Source organism: Lytechinus pictus, chromosome 5 (genome assembly GCF_037042905.1).
Source record: "Lytechinus pictus isolate F3 Inbred chromosome 5, Lp3.0, whole genome shotgun sequence".
NCBI classification, from domain to species: domain Eukaryota; kingdom Metazoa; phylum Echinodermata; class Echinoidea; order Temnopleuroida; family Toxopneustidae; genus Lytechinus; species Lytechinus pictus.
The window spans coordinates 36,604,246-36,629,174 of NC_087249.1; the positions used below are offsets into that span (position 1 = coordinate 36,604,246).

General features: G+C 39.1%; 1 protein-coding gene across 1 annotated transcript in view; it reads right to left on the reverse strand.

Moving 5' to 3' along the window:
- The window catches only part of LOC135154176 (uncharacterized), a 96,228-nt gene extending 77,983 nt beyond the window's left edge, over nt 1-18,245 (reverse strand). The window contains exons 1-2 of the mRNA XM_064099484.1: nt 18,175-18,245; nt 15,047-15,162 (exon numbers count right to left, since the gene is read on the reverse strand). Of these exons, the coding sequence (XP_063955554.1) occupies nt 15,047-15,162; nt 18,175-18,245 (187 nt within the window). The remainder of the gene's footprint in view (nt 1-15,046; nt 15,163-18,174) is intronic.
- Between the last annotated feature and the right edge of the window lie 6,684 nt (nt 18,246-24,929).

Consider the following 24,929-nt stretch of genomic DNA (forward strand, 5'->3'; position numbering starts at 1 on the left):
TTGGGCACGTGGACGCAACTCCACGGTTCCACCCTCCTTTTTAGAGCCCATCGCAAAGGGTCTCACTCTCTTGTCCTCATACTCACCGCCGCTGATCACGGGAACAAAATACCATGTCTGGTTCTCTCCCAGCGGCAGGTTTGGAGTCATCAGGAGATGAGACAAAAGAGCTCATCTACCTGGTAAGTTCTTAGCCTGAAAGAACAAAAGGAGGGTCGAAAACAGAGAGGGGGCGGAGGGGTGGGTGGGCAAGAAAGGTGACAAGCAAGATCCTTTTCAGAAAATATTAATAATAAAATTAATAACTTCGGAAAGTTTTTTTTTATTTTTTTTTAAAATCAATTACACGTATACATGACGTTAATTAATTAAAAACGGAAACGTCTAAGTCCGAGGACGAAGAGCAGGAACAGCTAAGAAAAAAAAAACACAATTTTTTTTTTTTTTTGACAAGGGTCAAAAGAAATAATTAAGGAGCTGATCTGAAAGGAAGAAGTAAAAACTTACTTCCCTAAAACTGGAAAGCCGAAAACTCATTAGCGAAAACTTTTTTAAAGGACGCTAATAGATAACAGGGGGGCTTCCCAAAAAATTTAAGAGAAAATTTTTTTAAGACAATAAGTCTAAAAAAAAAAAATTCAATACAAAAATAATTATTAAATTAAACAATTAACCAATTGGTTAATTAAACAATTAATTAATTCATTAAATAATCAATCAATCAATTAATCAAACAAGAACAAAAGATTGATTGAGACAATCGACCGACTCACAAAAGAACAAGTTGAAAACAATTTTGAGAACAAACAAGGACGATGCTCCTACCTGTCCCATAGCCTAAGCTGTGGAGAGGAAATAAAATCAATTCAATTAAAGGAAGCGTCGTATCAATGCCTGTGGCACGCAGGAGGAGTGTGCGGAGCTACGGGAAATGGAAGCGGAAGCAACCCGTCTGTGAGAAAACGAAACTGACGGTTCGGAACTCACAAGTTTATTTAAGAAAAACGTGAATAATAACACGAAAGCTCCATGCACTAGGATATAAATGAAATAAATCTAAAGCCGAAAGGCAAATGATTGAAATAGGCTGTAAATACATAGATAAATATGTAAACAACGGACACTTTTAAGAAGTAAAGTGGGAGTGTACTTAGCTAACGTCTGATCACGGCGGCAGGCGAAAGTAAAAGAGGAAATGGACGCCTATTTGCGTGATGATCTTGGGATAGTGCGTGCGTAGGGAGATGCTGCGCGCGCGCAGGAAAAATTGTGTACTTTTATTCGGCGTGCAAGTTAATCGTAATGAACTAGCAAATCAAATGAGTATATCCAGTTATTGATGTAAATATACCATGTGCACCGCGATCCCATGGCCATGGCATGCATGACATCGCGCTAGTTTTGCGTGACTGTCTTTTTGCGATGTTCTCATGCCTAAATACACGGAACATACTTAAGAAATTGTGATAGTGAATGTCTGATTAGTTTAGATGATCAGAACGGCCTGAAACCCGGAAAAAACATCTCGAAGCCGGAAATTTGATACCAAAAATATAAAAAAGCCGGAATTCCGGCAATTGCCGGAAAACTGGCATCCCTGTAATATTAATATTTTTTAGTCAGTGGGCCATATGATCAGATACTGAAAGATTTTTCTCCTTCTTGTATAGTGCTATTCTGTTGTATGTTCAACAGTACAGTTGCAAGAAAGTCTGATTCTATATACCGGTACTGCATTCTCCTCTTCAGAACAGTGAGCCAAACATTTCTAAATCCCATATCTCCTGGCTTTAAAATTCATTACTTACAAGCAGATTGTTCCTGGAAAGAGATCCAGTAACTTTGATAATGTAGTCTAGCTTAAAAAAAAATGATTCGTACCCAAAGTTATAATACACGGAGGAACGTTGTGCCATTGTCATGATCATTGTCTGATTTTCTGAAGTAGTCAGTCTTTGGCATCTGCCTCTTTTAACTGCTTCAATATTATTTTTTATAAAGCAGCACATATTTTTCTTACAGCCTGCATACATTACATCTTCTTGAACTCAACAAAATAATGTAAAATAAAGGAAAATTTTCATTCTTATTCATGTTTTGTCTACAGTATCCTGACCACCCACTTTTATTGATGCCCAGCAGTTCCATCATCATTATCATGGGAAATATGACCAGATAGCACATCATTGTGTTGATTATAAAAACAGCATGAGAAACATTCATTCTGAATGAGTATATAGAGACTGTGATTTTATTGATATATACAGTAAATGTCAGTTACTAAATTGATGAAAATTTTGATTAAATCATACCGTACCAGAAATCAAACAAGTACTAAATCTATTGGCTAGGAACCCTATTAAACGTTGGTACTGAATTATTTATATTTTCTGCAACCAGGGGAGTATTTTATGAAAGGACCTGTCAGACATATTATCCGACAAGTACTGTTTTATCCAACAGTTACCATGGTAACATCCAACCATTCTCAAGGAAAGTTGTCAGACCTGACAACTTGGCGGATGAAAATGTTGATGAAACGCTCCCTAGGGAGGGGTGGGATGATGCCCCTTCTGAAGACATACATAAATATAGAGTGATATCTGTAACAAAAATATCTTTCTAAAGATAAGTTAAAAGCACATATGCTTTGGGTCTATATTAAAAGTAACAAGGCAAACGCCAAGCGTTGTCTCGCCTGCATATTGCAGTCATAAAGAGACTGCATGTCAAAACTACATGTATGCTATATGACTTAGATGGACCTCTTGTATGAATTTGGCAATCCTAACTCGAAGATATAGAAAGTTATTGTGTGTACAGCACAGCACAGTGCCAGTCATGGAAAGTTCATTGACCTTTGACCTTATTCAAATTTGACTCATATTTGAACTTGACCTGTGCCTTCAGGAGATGGACCTCTGTTATGAATTTGGTGATCCCACCTCGAAGCTATAGAAAGTTATTGGGTGTACAAAGTTATTATGTGTACAACACAGCACAGTGCCAGTCATGGAAAGTTCATTGACCTTTGACCTTTGACCTTATTCCAATTTGACTCATATTCCAACTTGACCTGTGCCTTCAGGAGATGGACCTCTGGTATGAATTTGGTGATCCCACCTCGAAGCTATAGAAAGTTATTGGGTGTACAACACAATTGTTGACGACGACGCCGACGCTGACGCCGGAAATAGTGATACCTATGTCTCGCTCCGCTACGCAGGCGAGACAAAAATTATGTAAGTACATGCATGTATATATATGCATGTTATCCAATAAAACTCTGTTCTAACATAACTTTTCATTAGGCATTTATATACTACTTGACTTTTAAAGAAGGAAAAGTGAAAATATATTGCATTAATTAATACAATATCAGATGATAATGTTGCTGGCTTGCAGATAGATAAATCATTGCTGTCTTGTGCATAACTGTAATTCATAACAGTAAATTATGAAAATACTTACCATGATTTTCTTATTTACGAGATAACTGGATATACTCATCTGATTTGCTAGTTCATTACGATTAACTTGCACGCCGAATAAAAGTACACAATTTTTCCTGCGCGCGCGCAGCATCTCCCTACGCACGCACTATCCCAAGATCATCACGCAAATAGGCGTCCATTTCCTCTTTTACTTTCGCCTGCCGCCGTGATCAGACGTTAGCTAAGTACACTCCCACTTTACTATAAAAAGTGTCCGTTGTTTACATATTTATCTATGTATTTACAGCCTATTTCAATCCTTTGCCTTTCGGCTTTATATTGATTTCATTTATATCCTAGTGCATGGAGCTTTCGTGTTATTATTCACGTTTTTCTTAAATAAACTTGTGAGTTCCGAACCGTCAGTTTCGTTTTCTCACAGACGGGTTGCTTCCGCTTCCATTTCCCGTAGCTCCGCACACTCCTCCTGCGTGCCACAGGCATTGATACGACGCTTCCTTTAATTGAATTGATTTTATTTCCTCTCCACAGCTTAGGCTATGGGACAGGTAGGAGCATCGTCCTTGTTTGTTCTCAAAATTGTTTTCAACTTGTTCTTTTGTGAGTCGGTTGATTGTCTCAATCAATTTTTTGTTCTTGTTTGATTAATTGATTGATTGATTATTTAATGAATTAATTAATTGTTTAATTAACCAATTGGTTAATTGTTTAATTTAATAATTATTTTTGTATTGAATTTTTTTTTTTTAGACTTATTGTCTTAAAAAATTTTTCTCTTAAATTTTTTGGGAAGCCCCCCTGTTATCTATTAGCGTCCTTTAAAAAAGTTTTCGCTAATGAGTTTTCGGCTTTCCAGTTTTAGGGAAGTAAGTTTTTACTTCTTCCTTTTAGATCAGCTCCTTAATTATTTCTTTTGACCCTTGTCAAAAAAAAAAAAAAATTGTGTTTTTTTTTCTTAGCTGTTCCTGCTCTTCGTCCTCAGACTTAGACGTTTCCGTTTTTAATTAATTAACGTCATGTATACGTGTAATTGATTAAAAAAAAAAAAAAAAAAAAAACTTTACGAAGTTATTAATTTTATTGTTAATATTTTCTGGCGTCCATTTCCTCTCATGAGCCTGAACGCAAGACATGTTGCCACGCAAGGCGAGGGGTCGGTGGGAGGGTTCAAATGAGTATATCCAGTTATCTCGTAAATAAGAAAATCATGGTAAGTATTTTCATAATTTACATCAATAACTGGGATATACTCATTTGATTTGCTAGACCAACACGGATTCAACGTGAAGGGAGGCATGTCTAGACTAAGAAAGTGCGTACAAAAATAGGGAGATGAAGACACGAAAGGCCGCTGCCGTAAGGACAGAGGAGGTAAATAAGGCCTCATGTGAAGAAAGGTACTTAAGAACAAGGAATTAGAAGAGCGCCAAAAAGGCGGTCCTCAAGATGTCGTATACGACGATTCCATAGAAAGAGCCCAAGAAGAATAATACTATAGTATCATGGGCCCTCGGCCTAGTGTCAGAAGGAGAACATCATCACAAACTGACTTGATCGTTTCAACAATCCAGCGTGAAAAGATGTCTCGAGAAGCTGCCGCAAACGGCTCGCGCGACAAAACAACCAACTGCACAGAGTTGGGAATTGTCTGAAGAATGGCAAACAAAGACGAGGGTTAGAAGTAACACCTAATCTAAGCCAATCCCGGCAACGGTCCGGGAGCAATGCATAAGTATGCAAAGCTTTGTACTGTAAATGGTTATATATAAACAGATACAGGAGGGATCTCGACTGATAGACAGACAAAAGATACCCTGAAAACCGACCCAAGAGGGAGTTAGTCAAGCGTCAAGAACGAACGACAGGTGCCATGACGGACTAAGCCATACAAGCTCAACGTTTGAGAAAAACTTAAGAGGTTGTAAGATTCGGATTGAAGGTATTAATCATCCGTAACCGGAGGGATGATAATTGCCGATGATCAAAAAACGATCCGATTTTGTTGAAAAATTCGACAAGAATTGTGATCGGAAGACTGAAACTTGTGCGGTTCAGTAAGTGATCCATCAATCAATCTGAGAAGGCGACAGAGGGGCTAATAAAAGCCACGGTCAAGTCACCGGCTTAATAATTTAAGCCAAGCCGCAACCATGCAAACGTAAGGAATGCGAGATATCTCAGAAGCCCCCGCGTGGGAGAAGGCGCCCAGAATTCGATATCTGTCTCAAATGCGTGAGGGCAGAACATCTGCAGAATTCTGATAGAGAGCTGTGGCAGGACGTTTCCAGCGGTCCGAAAAGGACATGGAACGACAGAGAGTAAGGTTGAAGTAAACCACTCGTAAGGCAGTCAATGTGTCGAGAAAAGCGACTGAGTGCCATTCTGTTAATAAGAAAATGCCACGGACCTGCTGTCTATGTAGAATAGAACAGTCTGGTCAAAGCAGCTCAAACGGGCGTGTCGGAGAGAAACGCGGCACGCATCACGACATAATAAGTGTGATAGACAGCGGATCCCTTTTCTCCCGTACTAAATAAAACACCCACCCGAGGGTGCAGTGCCCGCGGCGGGAGAGGTGGGCGGTGGTTTGGCTGAAGCCACCATCGCCGAGAGGGTCCGTAAGACTAGGCTACGATGGATGTCCGCTGAGCGGAGTAATCCCTAGTCGCAGCAAGCGTACGCCAGAGATGAGCTGGCGAACAATGTCTCTGTCATGATCTTACGTGTAAACGATGATCAAGAGATGTCGGTCAAGATGTTCTGAACCAACAGACAACGCCAGACATGATACCTCAACAGTTACGTTCCCGACGGAATCGAGTGAGGTAACAACGGTCCTGTCCTATCAAGGTTAGGGACGGAAACTGGCTAAGAGTGTCTAAGTCCTCGCTTGACGAAACAAGCGGAGGAGAAAGGCGACTTGAGGAAAATAATCACCAATATTTCCCTCAGTCTGCGATGAGAACCAGTTGTTTACGAAAACAGCCACAAGGCCTGGTTTCTCTGGTGATCGCAAGGGCAAGCACCGCCGGCGCCGGTTGCAACAGCATGGAACAGTCCGATATCGGCAAGATAAGGAGTTCCGAGAAACTGCAGGGGGCGGCAAAAATGACGCCCTAAGCAGCGGGGGATGAGAATCTAAGCTTCTAAAAAGAAGAACTCCAGTGAAGTAAATCACTTTCATGGAGGGACTCATCCACAGTCGGCCCGAGAGAAAGCGGGTCGTGGTGATCGTGGTTAGACAGGCATAAGTATGCATACACACACGTATACATTTTATACATAAATGTATATCCACAACGATTACATCATCCTCGGTCACATACATAGCATGGAAGGAGGATGAAAGCAGCCTGCGAGGCGACTCAAGTGTGCCGATTGAAAAAGCTTCTAAAAAGAAGACAACTCGACACACGGGCACGGTAAATGCATCGACCGTAGCCCACTCCACACGAGGAAGCGGCGGAGACGCCCGCAAGCTTGACCCACATAGAGGGCAGTCTATCGGATAGACTGTTTGAGCTCGACCGATGGCCTGGTGGCGGACAGTTTGGTGTGAACTCGCCGACCCGGCACGGTCCAGGAAGTAGGCATAGAAATGCCGACAGAAAAAACCTGAGGCTTGAAACAAGCCTGAACGCACGCACACAGCCGACAATCTAAAGAGATATATGGCTGTTTCTTTCCACCGAGATGATGCTTACCCGACCGGGAAAGACTCGGGGAGCAAGTTGTGAATGTCAACAGGAGGGATATCTGGCATATAAATAGCCGATTCCCTCCGGGCGTTCGGTGCGGGTGCTGCCGGCGGGGTCCGGGGGGACGACCGATGATGGCAGCTCGGGCAGGGCTCGCACGAGCCGCCCGAATACGAGACAAATAGGTTACAAAATAACCATAATGCACCGGGTGGTGAAGGCAAAGCGATTATTAAGTATAGGAGAACTATTTATCGCCGTGACATTCAGATCCGATATTTATGCTCATAAGCTCGGCAGAGCTACGAGATAGTGAGACATACCGCTGAGCGGTGATGGTGCTAATATCGGAGTCGCCCTCACTACAGCGGCGATCGCTGGAGGACGGGTGTCTGTACTAGCCCTGACTCTAACCTTACAAGGAAGAGAAGGAGTTAAAAGTAAAGACAGGGCACCCTTACTTTCGTATAGAAAGTGAGGTTCAGGCCAAAAGCTGACGGTCCCGTCGCCTGGGCGGACGGTCCGCAGGCGTGATAGGTTGCCCTCTCAAAAACAGCCAAACATTCTCATGAGAGAAGGAAGGCATGCGGTATGTTAGAAAATCTTACCTCCAATCTACAGGCCCGCCTAGGGGGTAGAATGGAGAGAGTTACCGCTGAAAGAGCCATTGCCGTAAGCGATGCCCGGTCAAACTGCGAGGCTTGACGTAGAGGGTGAATTTGGGAGTACCTGCATATTAATGGGGGATACCCATGCAGGTGAACTCGCCGACGGCTCCCCGGAGTGCGGGCTGGCGGGAGAAACTCAATCCGCTCAATGCCCGTCACCGGCAATAAGACCGACAGAAAACAGCCAAGCGGCTGCAGCGACCAACCAGCGACATACGGGGGCTTGCCGACTTGCTGGGTGAGACCCATACGTCAGCAGCACCTGTGCATATCATGAAAACACCCGTGCGGGTGAAAAGGGCCGGCAATTTCAAAGAAAAGGGCCGGTGGCTGGTGCGAGGCTGTTGATAATGGTAATGACGGAGAACACGAGGGTAAGAACCCGTAATGCTCGGGACGTGTTGATGCAACCTGTAAGGATGCAACGTCCAGCCGTCGGTCATCGAGAGCTTGCCGACATGTTGGCTTGAAAGCCGTATGTTGGAAGCACCTGCATGGAAACGGGGTCACCGTGTAGGTGAACAGCGTTTCAATAAAAGCCCGGCGTGAGAGGGCAGGTGACTGCTTGAACCGCACGGTGCTTAGCACAGCGGCTAAAGCTGACATGAAGCGGGAGTCTGGTGACATAATAGAGGCGATGCCCGTATGTCGATAACACCTGTGTATTAGCGGGAATTTCCCTTGCAGGTGCGTGAGCCGGCGAATCATGAAATTGCAGGTGACTCTCCGAGGTATGAGATGGCGAATGTCTGCTTGGCCTGCCCGGTGCTTGACACGGCGGCTGTAGCTGACATGAAGCGTGGGGGGATTTACCCGCACTGCTCGTGGGCGTGTGAAGCAACATGAGAGTTGCGACGCGTGACCCACAATTATCGGGAGTCTGGTGACATAATGGGGGGCGATGCCCGTATGTCGATAACACCTGTGTATTAGCGGGAATTTCCCTTGCAGGTGCGTGCGCCGGCGAATCATGAAATTGCCGGTGACTCTCCGAGGTGTGAGATGGCGAATGTCTGCTTGACCTGCCTGGTGTTTGACACGGCGGTTTTAGCTGACAGAGAGCATGAGGATAAAAATCTGTGATGCTCGAGGGCGTTCTGTTGTAACATGAAGTTACGAAGCCTGACCATCGGCACAAGAATTAGAAAGAAAGGGTCTGCCCGCGAAGCGGGGTTAGCAACCTAGAATTTCTTCTTCTTCCTCTTCTATGCGGCCCCCGCCGGGGGGCAGAAGAGGGCACAAGAGACAGGGGGGACGTGATATCTCGCATGAGAAAAATCACCCAAATCTGATCAAGCCGTTTAGGCACATGAACGCTAATTCCACGGTTCCACCTTTAAGGGCACGTGGACGCGATTCCACGGTTCCACCCTGATCAGATAATCGTGAAATTGACGGAGTCGAGCTCACGTGTCTCTAGCGACTAGGGGCTGGTAGCCCTTTGCTAATGCTCCCTGAAGGAGACTGACAAAGCATCGAGCCTAGTCTGTGCCGGGAAAAGAGTCCCATGCTCTTAACCCGGACTTGTTGGACCCGATAGCCGGTGGGCAAAGCAGCCCTGGAGGAGTGAAGTTTTCTATACTAGTACCACACTCCCAAAAATAGGTTCAGGTCCCGTCGAGGGAGCCTTGGCTATCACCTTTCAGGCACGTGGCCGCTGCACCACGGTTCCACCCTAAAACGCTCGGGCACGTGGGCGCGGTTCCACCCTCTTGGGCATGTGGACGCAACTCCACGGTTCCACCCTCCTTTTTCCAAGGCACGTGGACGCAACTCCACGGTTCCACCCTTTATAGAGCCCATCGCAAAGGGTCTCACTCTCTTGCCCTCATACTCACCGCCACTGATCACGGGAACAATAATACCACGTCTGGTTCTCTCCCAGCGGCAGGTTTGGAGTCATCAGGAGATGAGTCAAAAGAGCTCATCTACCTGGTAAGTTCTTAGCTGAAAGAACAAAAGGAGGGTCGAAAACAAAGAGGGGGCGGAGGGGTGGGTGGACAAGAAAGGTGACAAAGCAAGATCCTTATCAGAAATATTAATAATAAAATTAATAACTTCGGAAGAACAGGACCGACTTCTTAAACATGAGATCAAACAAAGTTAAGAAGCTGAAGTGAGAATTTTTTTTTTTTTTTTTTTTTTTTTTTTTTTTTTTTTTAAATCAATTACACGTAAACATGACGTTAATCAATTAAAAACAGAAACGTCTAAGTCCAAGGACGAAGAGCAGGATCAGCTAAGAAAAAAAAACAATTTTGACAAGGGTCAAAAGAAATAAGTAAAGGAGCTGATCTGAAAGGAAGAAGTAAAAACTTACTTCCCTTAAACTGGAAAGCCGAAAACTCATTAGCGAAAACTTTTTTTAAAGGACGCTAATAGAAAACAGGGGATTCCCAAAAAATTTTAAGAGAAAATTTTTTTAAAGACAATAAGTCTAAAAAAAAAATTTCAATCCAAAAATAATTATTAAAATTAATTAATAATTAAACAATTAACCAATTGGTTAATTAAAAATTAATTAATTCATTAATTAATCAATCAAAAACAAAAGATTGATTGAGACAATCAACCAACTCACAAAGGAACAAGTTGAAAACAAGTTTGAGAACAAACAAGGACGACGCTCCTATCTGTCCCATAGCCTAAGCTGTGGGGAGGAAATAAAATCAATTCAATTCAAGACGAGGCAAAGGTGCAAGTCAAGAATAATAAAGAATTAAAAAGATTTGGCGTCGTATCAATGCCTGCGGTACGCAGGAATAGTGCGCGGAGATACGGGTAAGGGAAGCGGAAGCAACCCGTCTGTGAGAAAACGAAACTGACGTTCGGAACTCACAAGTTTATTTTAAGAAAAACGTGAATAATAACACGAATGCTCCATGCACTATGAAAGAAATGAAATCAATATAAAGCCGAAAGGCAAAGGATTGAAATAGGCTGTAAATACATAGATAAATATGTAAACAACGGACACTTTTTATAGTAAAGTGGGAGTGTACTTAGCTAACGTCTGATCACGGCGGCAGGCGAAAGTAAAAGAGGAAATGGACGCCTTTTTGCGTGATGATCTTGGGATAGTGCGTGTGTAGGGAGATGCTGCGCGCGCGCAGGAAAAATTGTGTACCTGGTACTTTTATTTGGCGTGCAAGTTAATCGTAATGAACTAGCAAATCAAATGAGTATATCCCAGTTATTGATGTAAATAATGATCACCATTCACATTCATGCTATAGGCTCAAATTATGTATTTTCTGTATAATTTTTCCTTTAAAATCTTGTTTTTATATATATCACCATAATAATACTTCTAATCTCTTAGATATGCTTACATTTGAACTCAGCACCCTTAAAAGTATATAAAAAGACATATTGCACACTCCTTTTATGCCGTTAAATGTGCAAAAAGGGCAAAAATTCAATTTTCCCGCCATTTTTCACAAAAATGGTGGGAACCAATATTTTTAAAAATACATCGTAGGTCAAAATGGTTGTCGGATTTGTGTTCAGCAACCAAAATCGCCATAGAAACTACCCGTTTCAAAAAAATTTGTCATTTGCCCACCCCTATACATAGTTTGTAACATAATTTTTTTCATTAAATTCCTTGTTATAATACCATACAGATAAGTTTTGTCATTCTCTGATGTTATTTTGTACAGATTTCAAGAGACTGAGGGATTGATTTTCTAGAGCAAGTTTAGAGTCCAATCCTGTTATATTGTGCATGTGGCAATTAACAATAAGGTTTCAATACAATGCAACAATTTTTCCTTGATTCTTCAGTCGTATGTGCAAGGATAATTATTTCACTTGTCCCTGCGCAATTTTATAACAGGAGTGGACATTCAATGTAAAGATATTTAATTCAAATAACATCCGGAGGGGGGAGGGGGGGTGGTCCCAATATTCTTATGTATGTGTGCAAGGAAAACAGAAGAAGTGATTATACGAGGAGAGTGAAAGATGAGGAACGTACATGTACATACCGTAAGTAACGGACTATAAACCGCACCCGTGGATTAACCGCACCCCCAACTTTGGACTAAAACAAAAAAAAAACGTCTCACATTTACATACATATTTGATGTACGAAGAAACAAAAACTCAGTTAAAGATTTCAAAGTATCCAAAGAGATTACCGGTATGCGGAAATCTGCTGTTCTTGATCAATTCATCTAAATGTTAGCAAGAAAGAAAAGTCGGCCACTTACACACTCACTCACCTCACAGTCACAGTGTACACACATACAGCACTGCCGTTCTTACATTGCAAACTACGATACGGTACCAGCAGTACATCTTATCAAATTATGATTTGTCTTTCCCGGCGTAGGAGGAAGAAACATTCACATTTCTTGCATCACAACCTCACAATCACTTTCAGAATTTGTCTAGCATTCGATATCTTAGCATGAATTATGGATACGGGATTACAGGAAGGTTCAAGTAACAAAGAAATTTGCATTTTTTCCAATTGTTTTTACGGCTTCGTGCCGTCTCTCTCGTACGTGGTGTACATGTTATCTTATGAAAAGCAAACGAGAAAGAAAAAATAAGCTGGAGCGAAACGGGACTTTCGCGGCCGGGAGGGGTTAAAATGAATAGCGCCAGCTTAAGTCGCACTATACAGTGCGTCCCACAAAAAACGAAACCGAGATTTATCGATGATTTATCATAACTTAATCACTAATAAAATAAACAAATGACCTACCATTGTAAAGCTTAGAATCTCCTCTTTCATCTGAAATTACTTAGATTATTTCTCATTCACGCATGAGTGAGCAAAAACAATTTGAAAAGGGGATACCAAAAAAGTCACTTGGTGGGCTGTATCTGGGTTTCAAAAAGAAAACCACATTTTCAAAAAGTTCAATATCTGCTCTTTAATTTAATACCTCAATTACCAAAAATGGTCAAGAAATAACAAAGTTCTGGTTATTTGAAATAAGGCTTGAATTTCAATGATTTCATAAAATGAAGAGGTTTTACAGGCCAGCGTTTAAACTCACTCGACACTCCATTTTGTTGACGATCAGCCATGCATTAAGTCTTTTGTTACCGTGCGATAGCTTCTGCAGGAAACTGGTGAAAACACGTTTATTTAATGAAATTATGGAAATACAAGCATTGTTTCGAGGGAACATAACTTTTTTACTTCTTGACCATTTTCTGTGATTAAGGTATCAAATAAAAGAGCAGATATTGAACTTTTTAGGCATGTGATTTTCTTTTTGAAATTCAGATACCCCCCGCCAAATGAGTTTTTGGTATCCTTTCTTCAAATTGTTTTTGCTCACTCATGCGTGAATGAGGAATAATATAAGTAATATCAGATGAAAAAGGAGATTCTAAGCTTTACATTGGTAGGTCATTTGTCTATTGTATTTATGATTAAGATATGTTAAATCATCGCTAAATCTCGGTTTCGTTTTTTGTGGGACGCACTGTATGACCACAATACAACGCAAGCTAGCTCTCAGCTCGCTCAACTCTCGCTCAGCTGTGACAAAATATTACCGAGTATGCTTGGTTTCTCTTTGAACTTAGCCAGGGTACTTTGCTGCTTTGAATCGAGAATAAAGTCGAAATTAGTGTCATGAAGGTGGGTGCGTTTGTTATGGACAATATTTGATTAAGATCGTAATAATCGCTTCCCATTACCCGCGGCTCATACCCCTCTAAACGACATTGCCCTGGGCGGCTATGCCCGGCCACTCGATGTGTTGTGAACTGGCAGACGTCTTACATGTTTGGGAGAGGTTACGGCGGGTTGGCTCAGACCCGTCACCGTGGATAAACCGCACCCCCAACTTTTGCTTCTATCCCGCCGAGAAAAAGGTGCGGTTAATAGACCGTTACTTACGGTATCCATATGATTAATTTTTGTTTAAATGCTGTACATTGCAGGGTGTTTCCGACGGGTCCTAACTGGTACCAGTTGACGATTGGTGTTTCCAATTGGTCATAACTGGTGTTTCCAAATTGTCCTAACTGGCACCAGTTGACAACTGGTGTCTCCAACTGGTTCTAACCTGCCCCAGTTGACAACTCATGTTTCCAAATTGGTATTTTCATCTGGTCCTAAATGTATGGTACCAGTTGCAAATGAGTATTCCTACAGGTACCAGTGACAATGGGTATTCTTACTGGTACCAGTTGGCAACTGGTATTTCCAACTGGTACCAGTTACAATTTGTCAACTGGAATCAACTGGGTTCCAGGTGATCCTAGTATTCCATTTTCCATATTGAAACCAGTTCACTTAACTGGAATCAACTGGTACCAGTACCAGTTGGATGAACTGGTCCTTAACTGTTGTTTTGACCTGGGAGTGTCAAATTTTGCACAAATTGTCGCGGGCGACAATTTGTGGTGCAACAGAAGGTCGATGATGTCCCTCACTGACTAATTCTTCTATTTTTTATTGTTTGAATTATACAACATTTTCTTACAGATTTGACAAGGACCAACTTGACTGTTCAGGGAAGGGTTAATCATTGTTTCACTTGACAATGAGGAAGAAATAAAAATATTTCATATGTCATATAATAGAATGCAAAAGCATAAAGAAATGGTGAGTGGATGACGTCATCAGTCACCACATTTGCATACTGGCTAGGATGTTTTGTGAAATTAAGCGAAATTTTAAAACTTTCTTATTTTTTTACCCTATATTATTTGACAAAGCGAATTCTATTCATGGTTACAGAACCAGAGCTGCAATAACTGATGGACTTTTGATACCAAAAGCAAGGACAAATTCTGGCAAACAAGCTTTTTCCCATATTGGTGCAGTGGAGTGGAATCGTTTACCACATGATGTAAGGCAGGCACCTTCTTAACACACATTTTCTGCAAGATTCTGGAAAGTGACCCAATAGGCAACACCCCTCATGAAATTTCTTTAGTAAATGACTAACTCACCTAGATACAGTAAAATATATCTTACATATCTATATTTCTAACCAATTTTAGTATACTAATAAATAATTTCACGTGCCTGACACCATGTGGTTGCTGATTCCACTCCACTGAACTATATGTAGTTGACAATAAGTTTCATGTGCATTTTCTGTAATTGTTTTCTAATGTGTTTTTGTTATTGTATTCCAGGGCCTCTAAGTATAACAGTGTTTGAACCACTGACAGAGTCACCCTGGTAAAATAAGACGTAATAAATAAATATAACACTGTATGATGTGGTAAATAAAAAAAATCTTACTCTCAATTTCGGGATCCTTCCCCAAACCTCCAAGCATGACAGATCCTACATTCCATTGACCTGGTATGAATTCATTCTTCTGGATTTTAAGCTCTTCAAGTTTCTCTTCTCTTTCCCTGGCGCAACAAAAGGGCAAACACAGAGATGAACCACAAAATATTATTGTTGAAAAAGTTTATCTTAAACACACAGCATAATCTACTGAAAAGCTTGATGGTTTCTACAATGTCAAAATATCCCTTCTTATTTTTTCAACATAATTATGAAACAATCTAAAATTTATGGTGGAAATAAATTTCAAAACAATTGTGGCATGAATGTTTTTTTACTGAAAATGAAATCTTGTTATCATGACTATAACCTTCAGATTTTTTTTTTAACCAAGTGTGATAATTGATACAGATATAAAGAAATGAGAGCACATTAAAAAAAAAAAACTTGAAACAAGAGTGTCGCTAAGGCGAGCACATAATACACCCGCCTGTAACACGGAAAATGGAGTTATTGGTCAAACAAGAAAAGTGGAAGGTGGCAACTTCACCTTTGACCTTCTGACCTCAAAATCGATAGAACTGCTGATATCTATGCTACTATCATTCACTCCAAATTATATGAGCCTAGATTAAGTTAAACTGAAGTTATCGCGTTTACAAGGACTGCAGAAGGGTAAGATGAAAACATGTCAGTGTGACCTTAACCTTTGACCTTTTGACCTCAAAATCAATAGTCTTCCTGGGATCCATGCTAGTATCATACACAACAAAATTATATGAGCCTAGGTTAAGTCAAACTGAAGTTATCGCATTTACAAGGAAAAGTTAACAGACGGACGGACGGACACCGAGCGTGATACCATAATACGTCCCGTCTAGACGGGCGTATAAAAAGGATTGCATGTCCATCCTTTTTAAAGTTTTTGTAAAACCATATATCATTTGACCTTTTAACCCCTAGATCACCTTTAACCCCATCATCCTCATATACATATGTGATGCATCACACCGAAATGAGAGACAAGTCAGATTTTTTCAAATCCACTTTTATTATTGATTATTCTTCTGTTTCATTACCTTTAATATGACATATAACTCAACCCGAAAGACTGAATATAGGTGGAGATATTCCTGACCTTTCATTGGAGAACGCGAACGCTTATTTACGATGGTAGTTGATTTTGGAAGAGACTTTTGGGCCTGTCGTCATGGTCTTAAAACTCTGACTGCAATGCAAATTGTGTGACATGAGATTTTTTTCTGTTTCGCATCTGGAACGGAAACATTCAATCTGCGTTTCGTGTGTAAAATTCTGGTTGCTACTATGGTAACAGCAATATAACCGATTTAGGACGACTTTCCAGCGCTACATTTGGTTCCTCCCAGAGCTCGAGAGGCCGCCCGGGGGGCCAACTTCCATTGAAGAGTGGATACCAGGCGCGACCACGCATAAAAGGGAAAGAGTGGGCAAGTACGTTACGTATAGGCCTATGTAACGTTATAAGGGTGTCAAAAACGATGTTTAAAATACTGAAAAGGAGGATATGTTTTCAATACTTGTAGGGTTTCACTAGCTAAATACTTGATAAGAGATGCATTTTCATAATCTGGAAAAGACTTGCTTCCCTTGTTTAGGGTGCTTTTCGAAACCCCATGGTCGCGCCTGGTATCCACTTATCAATGGAAGTGGTCCCCCGGGAATTAGAATTTAATCCCCCATTTCTGGGGAAAGTAAAACATAATGCCCATTACATTGTGTGCTAGAGACGTATCGTTTGTGTAGGAGTAGGCAAAAGAAAAACCCCCGAAAATTTGACTGTTGTTCAGACGCGTTTAGCATGTTTAGGCCTATTGCCTATGCCGTGTACATATCAACGCATGCGAAATGGTTTCGGCTGGGGACATGGGAGAGGTGATCTGACCCATGGAATCAATTGCCAGTGATCCACCAATAATCCACATTAAATGCAATATCGATTCGATGGACTAATGATCTATATCTAAGCCTTAATTCAGTAACTTTTTCCTTACTCAATATGTACTCGATTTGTTTGAAAAACCACTTTCTTATCCATGTCATAATCTATTGTAGGCCCTGCATTTTGAATATCTCCAGCCAGCTGTCATAGTAGAGGCTCGCCACTGACTCAGGGGGCATATACAATGATGACCATCAGTCGTAATGTACATGCATGTATGGTGCGGGTGACGCGGAAAAGAATTTTGCACACGAAAAGCAGATCTGTAGGGCCTGTAACACCCCTGTAACACAAAGCTTAGCATTGATTGTAGAGAAGTTTTCTATGTTTGATTCTATTGACTATAATGTACAATCAATCTTAAAAATCAAGTGTATGATTAAGCGTTAACTTTTTGTGTTAGGGGACCCTAATATTATCGTCCGTGAGGATTGCGAAAGGTGGCTATTAGCCTTTGAACGCAAAAAATCTACTTTATCACCACTATGCTAACCGAAATGCCCTAGCAACTGCTTGACAAAAAGGTGAAACGATTGACCAATGAGGAGGCTTCAACCGCTGTGCTGAGAACAGTAGTCAAGTAGGGCATGTGCGATCGCGGCAAGACAACAGCGATGTTGAATTTGGTTTTAATTTCCGTGATTATACCGAGGTTATAGAAACTTCTTGATTATACAAGGGATTTATATCTTCATCAAAGAAATGAAAATGTCATGCATGTTCTACCTAATTATTGTAAGAAAAAGTCAGATCTAAAACCATGGGGTGGGGGGTTCTGATGGTTTCGTTGTGTCAACTATTATTGTGATTATCAATATCATCAACATATTATCTCTTTTATTACTGTCATTGTTATTATTGTTGGTATCGAAGAACTCGTCACCACTGCTCAACCAGGCATACACTTTGATCCGTTTCCTTTGCGCGTTTACTTCATACTCGTTATACATCACCTGTGAAACATTTTCTTATTTTAGTCCATATGCAGATATGTTCTCCTCATCGTCTCCCCTTGTTATTCTTCGTAAATTACTAATTTCATGCATCATGTTATTGTTTATTTCACAATTTTCTTCCCCTCTTTAGGTCACTTTCATTATTTTAATTATGTAATTTAATATTAATGAATAATTTGTTTTGAGGGGTCCTGATTTACCAGCATAGCTTCACAGTGGACCTCTCCATTTCCAGCATGTTATTTTCAGCCACAAATATTTCATGATCCATATTAAGTTTCAAAAGTATAATTTAGATGAATATATATATATATATATATATATATATATTGTGTTGCATGTTTCTTTATTACATTTCAATTGTTAAAACTGTATTTATGATGGATTTTGTCTACTGTTTTGTTGGAAATGAGAAAAAATAAAAACAAACTGAAAACTGAAACGTGTTATTTGAATGTCAATCGCGTATAATGTGTAAAGCGAGTTACTATGACCGCATGGTCCAATTAGATAAATTATATTTGTAAAATAGTTCATGTCTTTGTTTTCTATAAATATGAACCTGTTATAATGGAGATAGGCCACCTTTTTTTTCCCTTAAAAATTTATGGTTTTTTTTTATTGTTTTTTTTTATTTGCTTGATCTTGTCTGTTATCGATCAAACTTGTTTTCAGGCATATCATGTGTTTGCTCCATTCTGTTGTATAATATCAAAGCATAATATGCTGTTTAAAAAAATCAAGCTTATATTAAATGTTTTGTCATGTTGATGATTAAAGTTCATTATGCGCCTCTTAAAATCCCTGCCTTTGCCACATTATTTCAGCAGGGTCCCGACTACGAATTTCAGGAACACACATTCTTAGTACACCGTTATTGAGTTTTCCAAATCAACTTGCTATAACTCTTCAATACTTGATAACAAAAATATTGTGAAATTTTAGGGTATAAAATATTTTTCATGACACTTCATTTTTAATACATTGAGTTATCATATTTAAGACAATAATAAACATCATTTTATTCCATATTTATTGTGACTTTTCCTCCCTTGAAATGTGATTACCAAACTAACATTATTGAGGCATAAGCTTTCTTCTGATACCGTAAAAAGCTTCGATACAATTTGTTGAAAAAAGATGTTCAAAGGGAACGAGACATCAAAGTATCCCCATTAGTCATCCTCGACAATTGGGTATTCTCTAGGCCTGGTACGAATGTCAATTTTACCATTCGATTATTTCCTAAAAAAACATTTTATTGTTCGTCAGGAATCACGTCTTCTAAGCCAATAGTTGACCTACTTGTGAAGACCTCCTGAATAGGGTTTTTCAATTATTGAACATCTTGGGTAGCGTACTATCTGGGTGATTCCATACGTGTCGTACGGGACATTTAGAGAACTTTTGACAGTTTTTTTACAAGAAAAAAAAAAAATATTCCAGTAACTTAAGGTGATCATCAAGTACTACCAGAGTGTTAGGAAAACCAAGACTTAACATGACTTGAATTCACATACTGTATAATACAGATTTAAAATAGTAATGTGTCGTACGGACGCAGAAAAAGTGGCTTTTTTAGAAACCTGAAGTCTGTGAGTTGGACAGATAATTTTCATAGAAACTGAACTCAAATTGATATTTAATTACCCAAGAACAAACACATCTCTGAAAGAAAGCAAAATAAACATTCATGAATAAATAAATTCTTCTTTTTTGATGAAATGCTATTTAATAAGTAGTCATTCAGGACAATGTAATTAAGTAACCTTAATATATACAATCGGGAGCAATGTATTATCATTTTTTCATACAATGGTTCACAGCATTTTTACAAGCTGAAAAACTTGAGGTTTTGTGTGAAGTTATATTTTAGTGAACTAATTGATGATTTCCAATACACTATTTAAACAATGAATGAATGAAACTGTTTGTGTAAATTATGGGGCTAAAATGTTATGATTTTACACATAAAATGTATATATACATGATATATGTCACTTGTAATTCCACAACTTTTTCTAAAGAAATGCAATTCTACTTTTTCAAACCTTTCTGCATTTCATGAAACCATATGGTTTGTCTTATTTTCCAGATTTTTTTTTAACAACATGGTTTGTCTTATTTTCCAGATTATTTTTTACAACTTGAAAAAGTAAGGAGTTTCAATACTGTATATGAAAAATTAGTGATCATCAAGGGAAGTCCAAATAGATGATTGATATGTAAATATATTTTTTTACATCTTATAATAATTTCACATTAGCATGCAAGAGGAAGTCATCTTCCAGGCTAGGGTGAATCAATTATAAAGATTTTCTTTTCATGCTCAATGTCAAAGAAATTAACCTGCTCTGACCAGTGAAAATCACCAGTTTATAGGTGAAGAGATTCACAAAAGAATACGCCTACATGAAGTCAATTAAAATGGTTAGAATCACCTATTTCATGTTCTATGGAGATAAAAAAGTACTTTTTCAGTTCATTTTATGTCAAATTAATTACTTAAAATAAAACAGGCCTACTTTTTCTAGTTTCTGAATCCAAATCCTGCAATTAAATGCAATATATATTGTGTGTCGTACGGGACATGTCCCGTACGACACTCACTGTGTCGTTCAGGACAACTTTTAATAGGACAATTATTGAAAAATGAAGGGCAGTAATTAGATCCTTATGGGATAAATCGATCACCCATGGGTCAAAGATAGAGAAACTGATATTGTGAAATTGCATCATCAAAAATAAAATTGTAGGAAAAACTTTTGCAATTTCATGTGTTGTACGAGACATTGCCAAAAATAGGTTCGGAAAAATCAGGGCTGCCCCTATTATGGATCATGAATATGTTGTAGATATTATATTTGGAACCATCAATGATACATTATTCCATTGACCTGCAATATTTTAAATCTGTTCGTGATTTGTCAATATCGTTTTAGGCAGTGTTTGTACTTGACTATTTAATTAGCAAAATTATTGAAAATTGAAAATTCCATTGTCTCCCCCCAAAAAAACTATATCTGACTTCACTTTTGGTTAAAACTCATAATTTTCATAAAATTTAGGTATCATAGTAAAATATTACACTACTTATGACTTATTGAAGGCATGTTGATATTTATGATATTTTTGAAGTTCTAGTGTGGAATCGCCCATCTGTTTCTTATAAATTAGAGTAAGCCTTTTATTCCCCCTTCTCTTTGATTTCTACTATTCAAAAGAAACTATATGAAATGAGATTAAAACTTTCACTTGATTGTTCCCATGAAATATCCATCCCAAATCAATGCTTGTATTATGCATCCCTCCAAGTGCAACACCCCTGCATAAGAATGAATCAGCCTACAGTCTTGGGTCCAATTTAAGTCTCTGTAAACAACACATTCATGAAATATTCTTTGAGACAGATATGCATGTGGTGCTTTTTACTTATTGTAAAATTTCATCCATTGCCCACACCATGCCCAAACCCTCACCTGTGGTACTGCCCATGATGTTAAATATATTTTGCAAAATATTTTTCATTAGAATTACCTCTCAGAATTACAATTTCTTATCATTTGAACCTATAACTGGGTCTGTTTTGGGAGACTAGTCAACATCTTGAATTAGGTGATGGCGCATGTTGGAATGTTATTTTGATTGTGTGAGTGGGGGAGGGGCCTGGCAGAATGGATTGTTTTGAAATATGAAAGAATTATTGCTTCCACCACTATCTTTCTCTCTCTCTCACACACACACAAACACACCCACACACAGAGATGGGGAGGGGTCAATTTTTTTCTGGAGTCACGACCTTAATGGTATGCCACTGGCTTCTTTCTTTGTCTCCCAAAAGTTTCATTGGCCATCGAATGTCCAAACACATATCGGCTCAAGTCAGCTCGTTGTGTATGTGTGTATGTACTTTCTGTTTTAAGCACACAGACATGCAACCATGAAGCTATATCTCTTAATAGCTTCATGATGCAACCATCTAGAGTTATATACACCTATGCAACAACATACATTGTGTATCGAGGGCATGCAAGGCCGGGTGGGATTAACATTTTCGGACCTCTTTGAGGTTGGTGTTTAACTGTGAATGTGATACAATCATTGTTCATTTTTGAAAAATTATATCGGTAACGTTATTTTTCAAAACTGTATCAAATATTTAAAAACAATTTTTATCATTGTTATCTGTCATTTTGGTACTATTACTTGAGTAATCGAGTTATTCCAAGTGTCTAATCGGGATCTGCCGAACATTTGATTAGTGTAAATTTTGCTGATCGATTAGCAATCGGCGGCAAGCCATTCGAACAAGCCTTGAAATAAGCGGGCGCTGAGTGCAAATTCTCGCTCATAAAGCCATCAATTGCGCCCATAAAGCGACCGGGCGCAAATATTTTCCAGGTAATTGCGCTCGCCGTGAGTGAGCAGTGAAGCCATATCATACATGTAATTTAAATATCTGAAAAGCCAAAATCAAGTAACTTTCAATTAACGATAAGCACAGTTTTAAATTGCCAAGTGCGTCTTTTTTTCTGCACCATAAAAAGTGAGCTACGTCAGTCTTTTTTTTCTGTAATACATGTGCGCGCGTGCTTCCGGTAGCGGTTTTTCCATACTTCACCATGTGCAATTTCTAATGCACACATTTCCAGTTGGGATATAACAATTCTGCGATATAGTTATTTGAATTGCACAGGAGATAAATCCCTGTTCACAGCACATATGATGTGCAAGTCTTTTATCCTCACAGTCGCCGACTTTGCTTGTCAAAACGGAGCCTTAATAATCCAAAATCACTTAGCTTATAGTTGTGAATTATAGCTTTTCAATTTCTTTCTTGGAGAGGGGTAAATATCAGACAATAGATCATCAAACAAGGCTCCATCTAAGAATTCTATCAGTAATGGCCTAAGTGATGTTGATTTTCCGTTTCAGATAGAGTTTAGATTTCATGTTAATTTTTGAAAACTGTCAAAAAACTTTATGATTTCTTCATTGTGATAAATATTTAAGTTATTAATGAATACATTTTCACCGAATTTAGACTCTCCCAGAATGAAAGGCATTTTCTGTGGAGATCTGCTTTTTCAAATAACTTAAAGGTACATGTACATGAACCTACAATACATGTACATTAGCCTGTAGCTATGTGCTGGAATTTGAATAGACTGAGTTAGATATTGATTTCATTTCTTCATTTCTTTAACATAATTTATATGCAATCCAAGTGCACCTCACAGTCACAATCACACACGAACACTCACCCACACCCGTGATTCTAACCATGAAAAAAACCTAAATTTTTTTTTTCTAAATTTATTACTATTTTATCTGAATTCTCTTTCTCCATCTCTCTCTCTTTTTTTATATTTTTATTTTATTCATTCATTTAGATTTTTTTTTGGGGGGGGGTTCATTGTTCGTGGTTCATTAAAGATGAAAAAGCCCATGTGTGTGTGGTTGTAAAGGGGATGTGGAGTGAGGGTGTCAAAATACTTAAACATTTAAATCTGATTTCTTAACTGTTTGAATAAGCCTAATACTTAGCATGCTATTCATGTACTAATTAAAAAATTGCAGGAGCTGCGCTTACTATAAACAAATTTGCGGTGTGGTTCACCGTTATATATATTTTTTAAATTGCCCTCTGTTCCTGTAAAAAGCCCGTGAGCCGGGGGCAATTTTTTTTTTGTAATTGCCCCTGGTCTGCAGCTGCTTATTCAAACCATTCGATCAATCGATGTTTACTCCCAGGCCTAGTAATCTCTCCCTTTAAAATCCCCCACAAGTGAGCCCTTTTTGACAATGGAGTCAGAATGAAATGAACCTAGCCCTGCGGTCACTATCAACATCCTGCTTTGCGAGAATGAAAGGGAAACCACACAGACTTTTTTTTTCTTTCTTTTGTAGCAGTAATACAGTATTTGAATAAAGATGGCTTAATTGATCTTTAATCTTTCAATGATAGTTTACTGTAATGTGTATCAGCCATGCATAACAAATAATTTAATGCAACTGTTTGCATAGGCGGATCCAGGGGGCCGACGGGCCTGCCACCCCCCCCCCCCCATTGGTGGCACAAAAAAAGGAAAAAAAAGGGAAATTATGCCCATTGACCCAAAATGACCTTTGACCATGATCGCGTGACCTAAGACATGTACAAAACAATCATTCATACTTGATCATCCTTATGTCGATGTTTCATGAGCTAGATCCATAAATTTCCTTAGTTATGATGCCAATTCAACACATAGTCCTAACACGGCCAGAGTTCATTGACCTTCAAATGACCTTTGATCTTGGCCATGTTCCTGAAATGCATACAGGGTATTCAGGGATACACTGCTGCTCGTATGTCCATGTTTCATGAACAAGATCCATAGACTTTAAAGTTATGATGACAATTCAACAAATACCCCCAACATTACCAAAGTTTGTTGACCCTAAATGACCTTTGACATTGGTCAGGTGACCTGAAATTCGCACAGGATGTTCAAGGATACTTGATTGCTCTTATGTCCAAGTTTCATGTACTAGATCCATAAAATTTCAAAGTTATGATGACAATTCCTCAAATAACCCCAACATTGCCAAAGTTCGTTGACCCTAAGTGACCTTTGACCTTAATCATGTGACCTGAAACTCGCACATGATATTCAAGGATACATGGTTGCTCTTATGTCCAAGTTTCATGAACTAAATCAATAAAATTTTCAAGTTATGATGACAATTCCTCAAATAACCCTAACATGACCAAAGTTCGTTGACCGTAAGTGACCTTTGACCTTAATCATGTGACCTGAAACTCAGGCAGGATCTTCAGTGATACACTATTACCTTTATGTCTACGTTTTATGAAGTAGGTTCATATACTTTCGAAGTTATGACAATATTTCAAAAACTTAACCTTGGTTAAGATTTCGATATTGATTCCCCCATCATAGTCTAAGTTCAT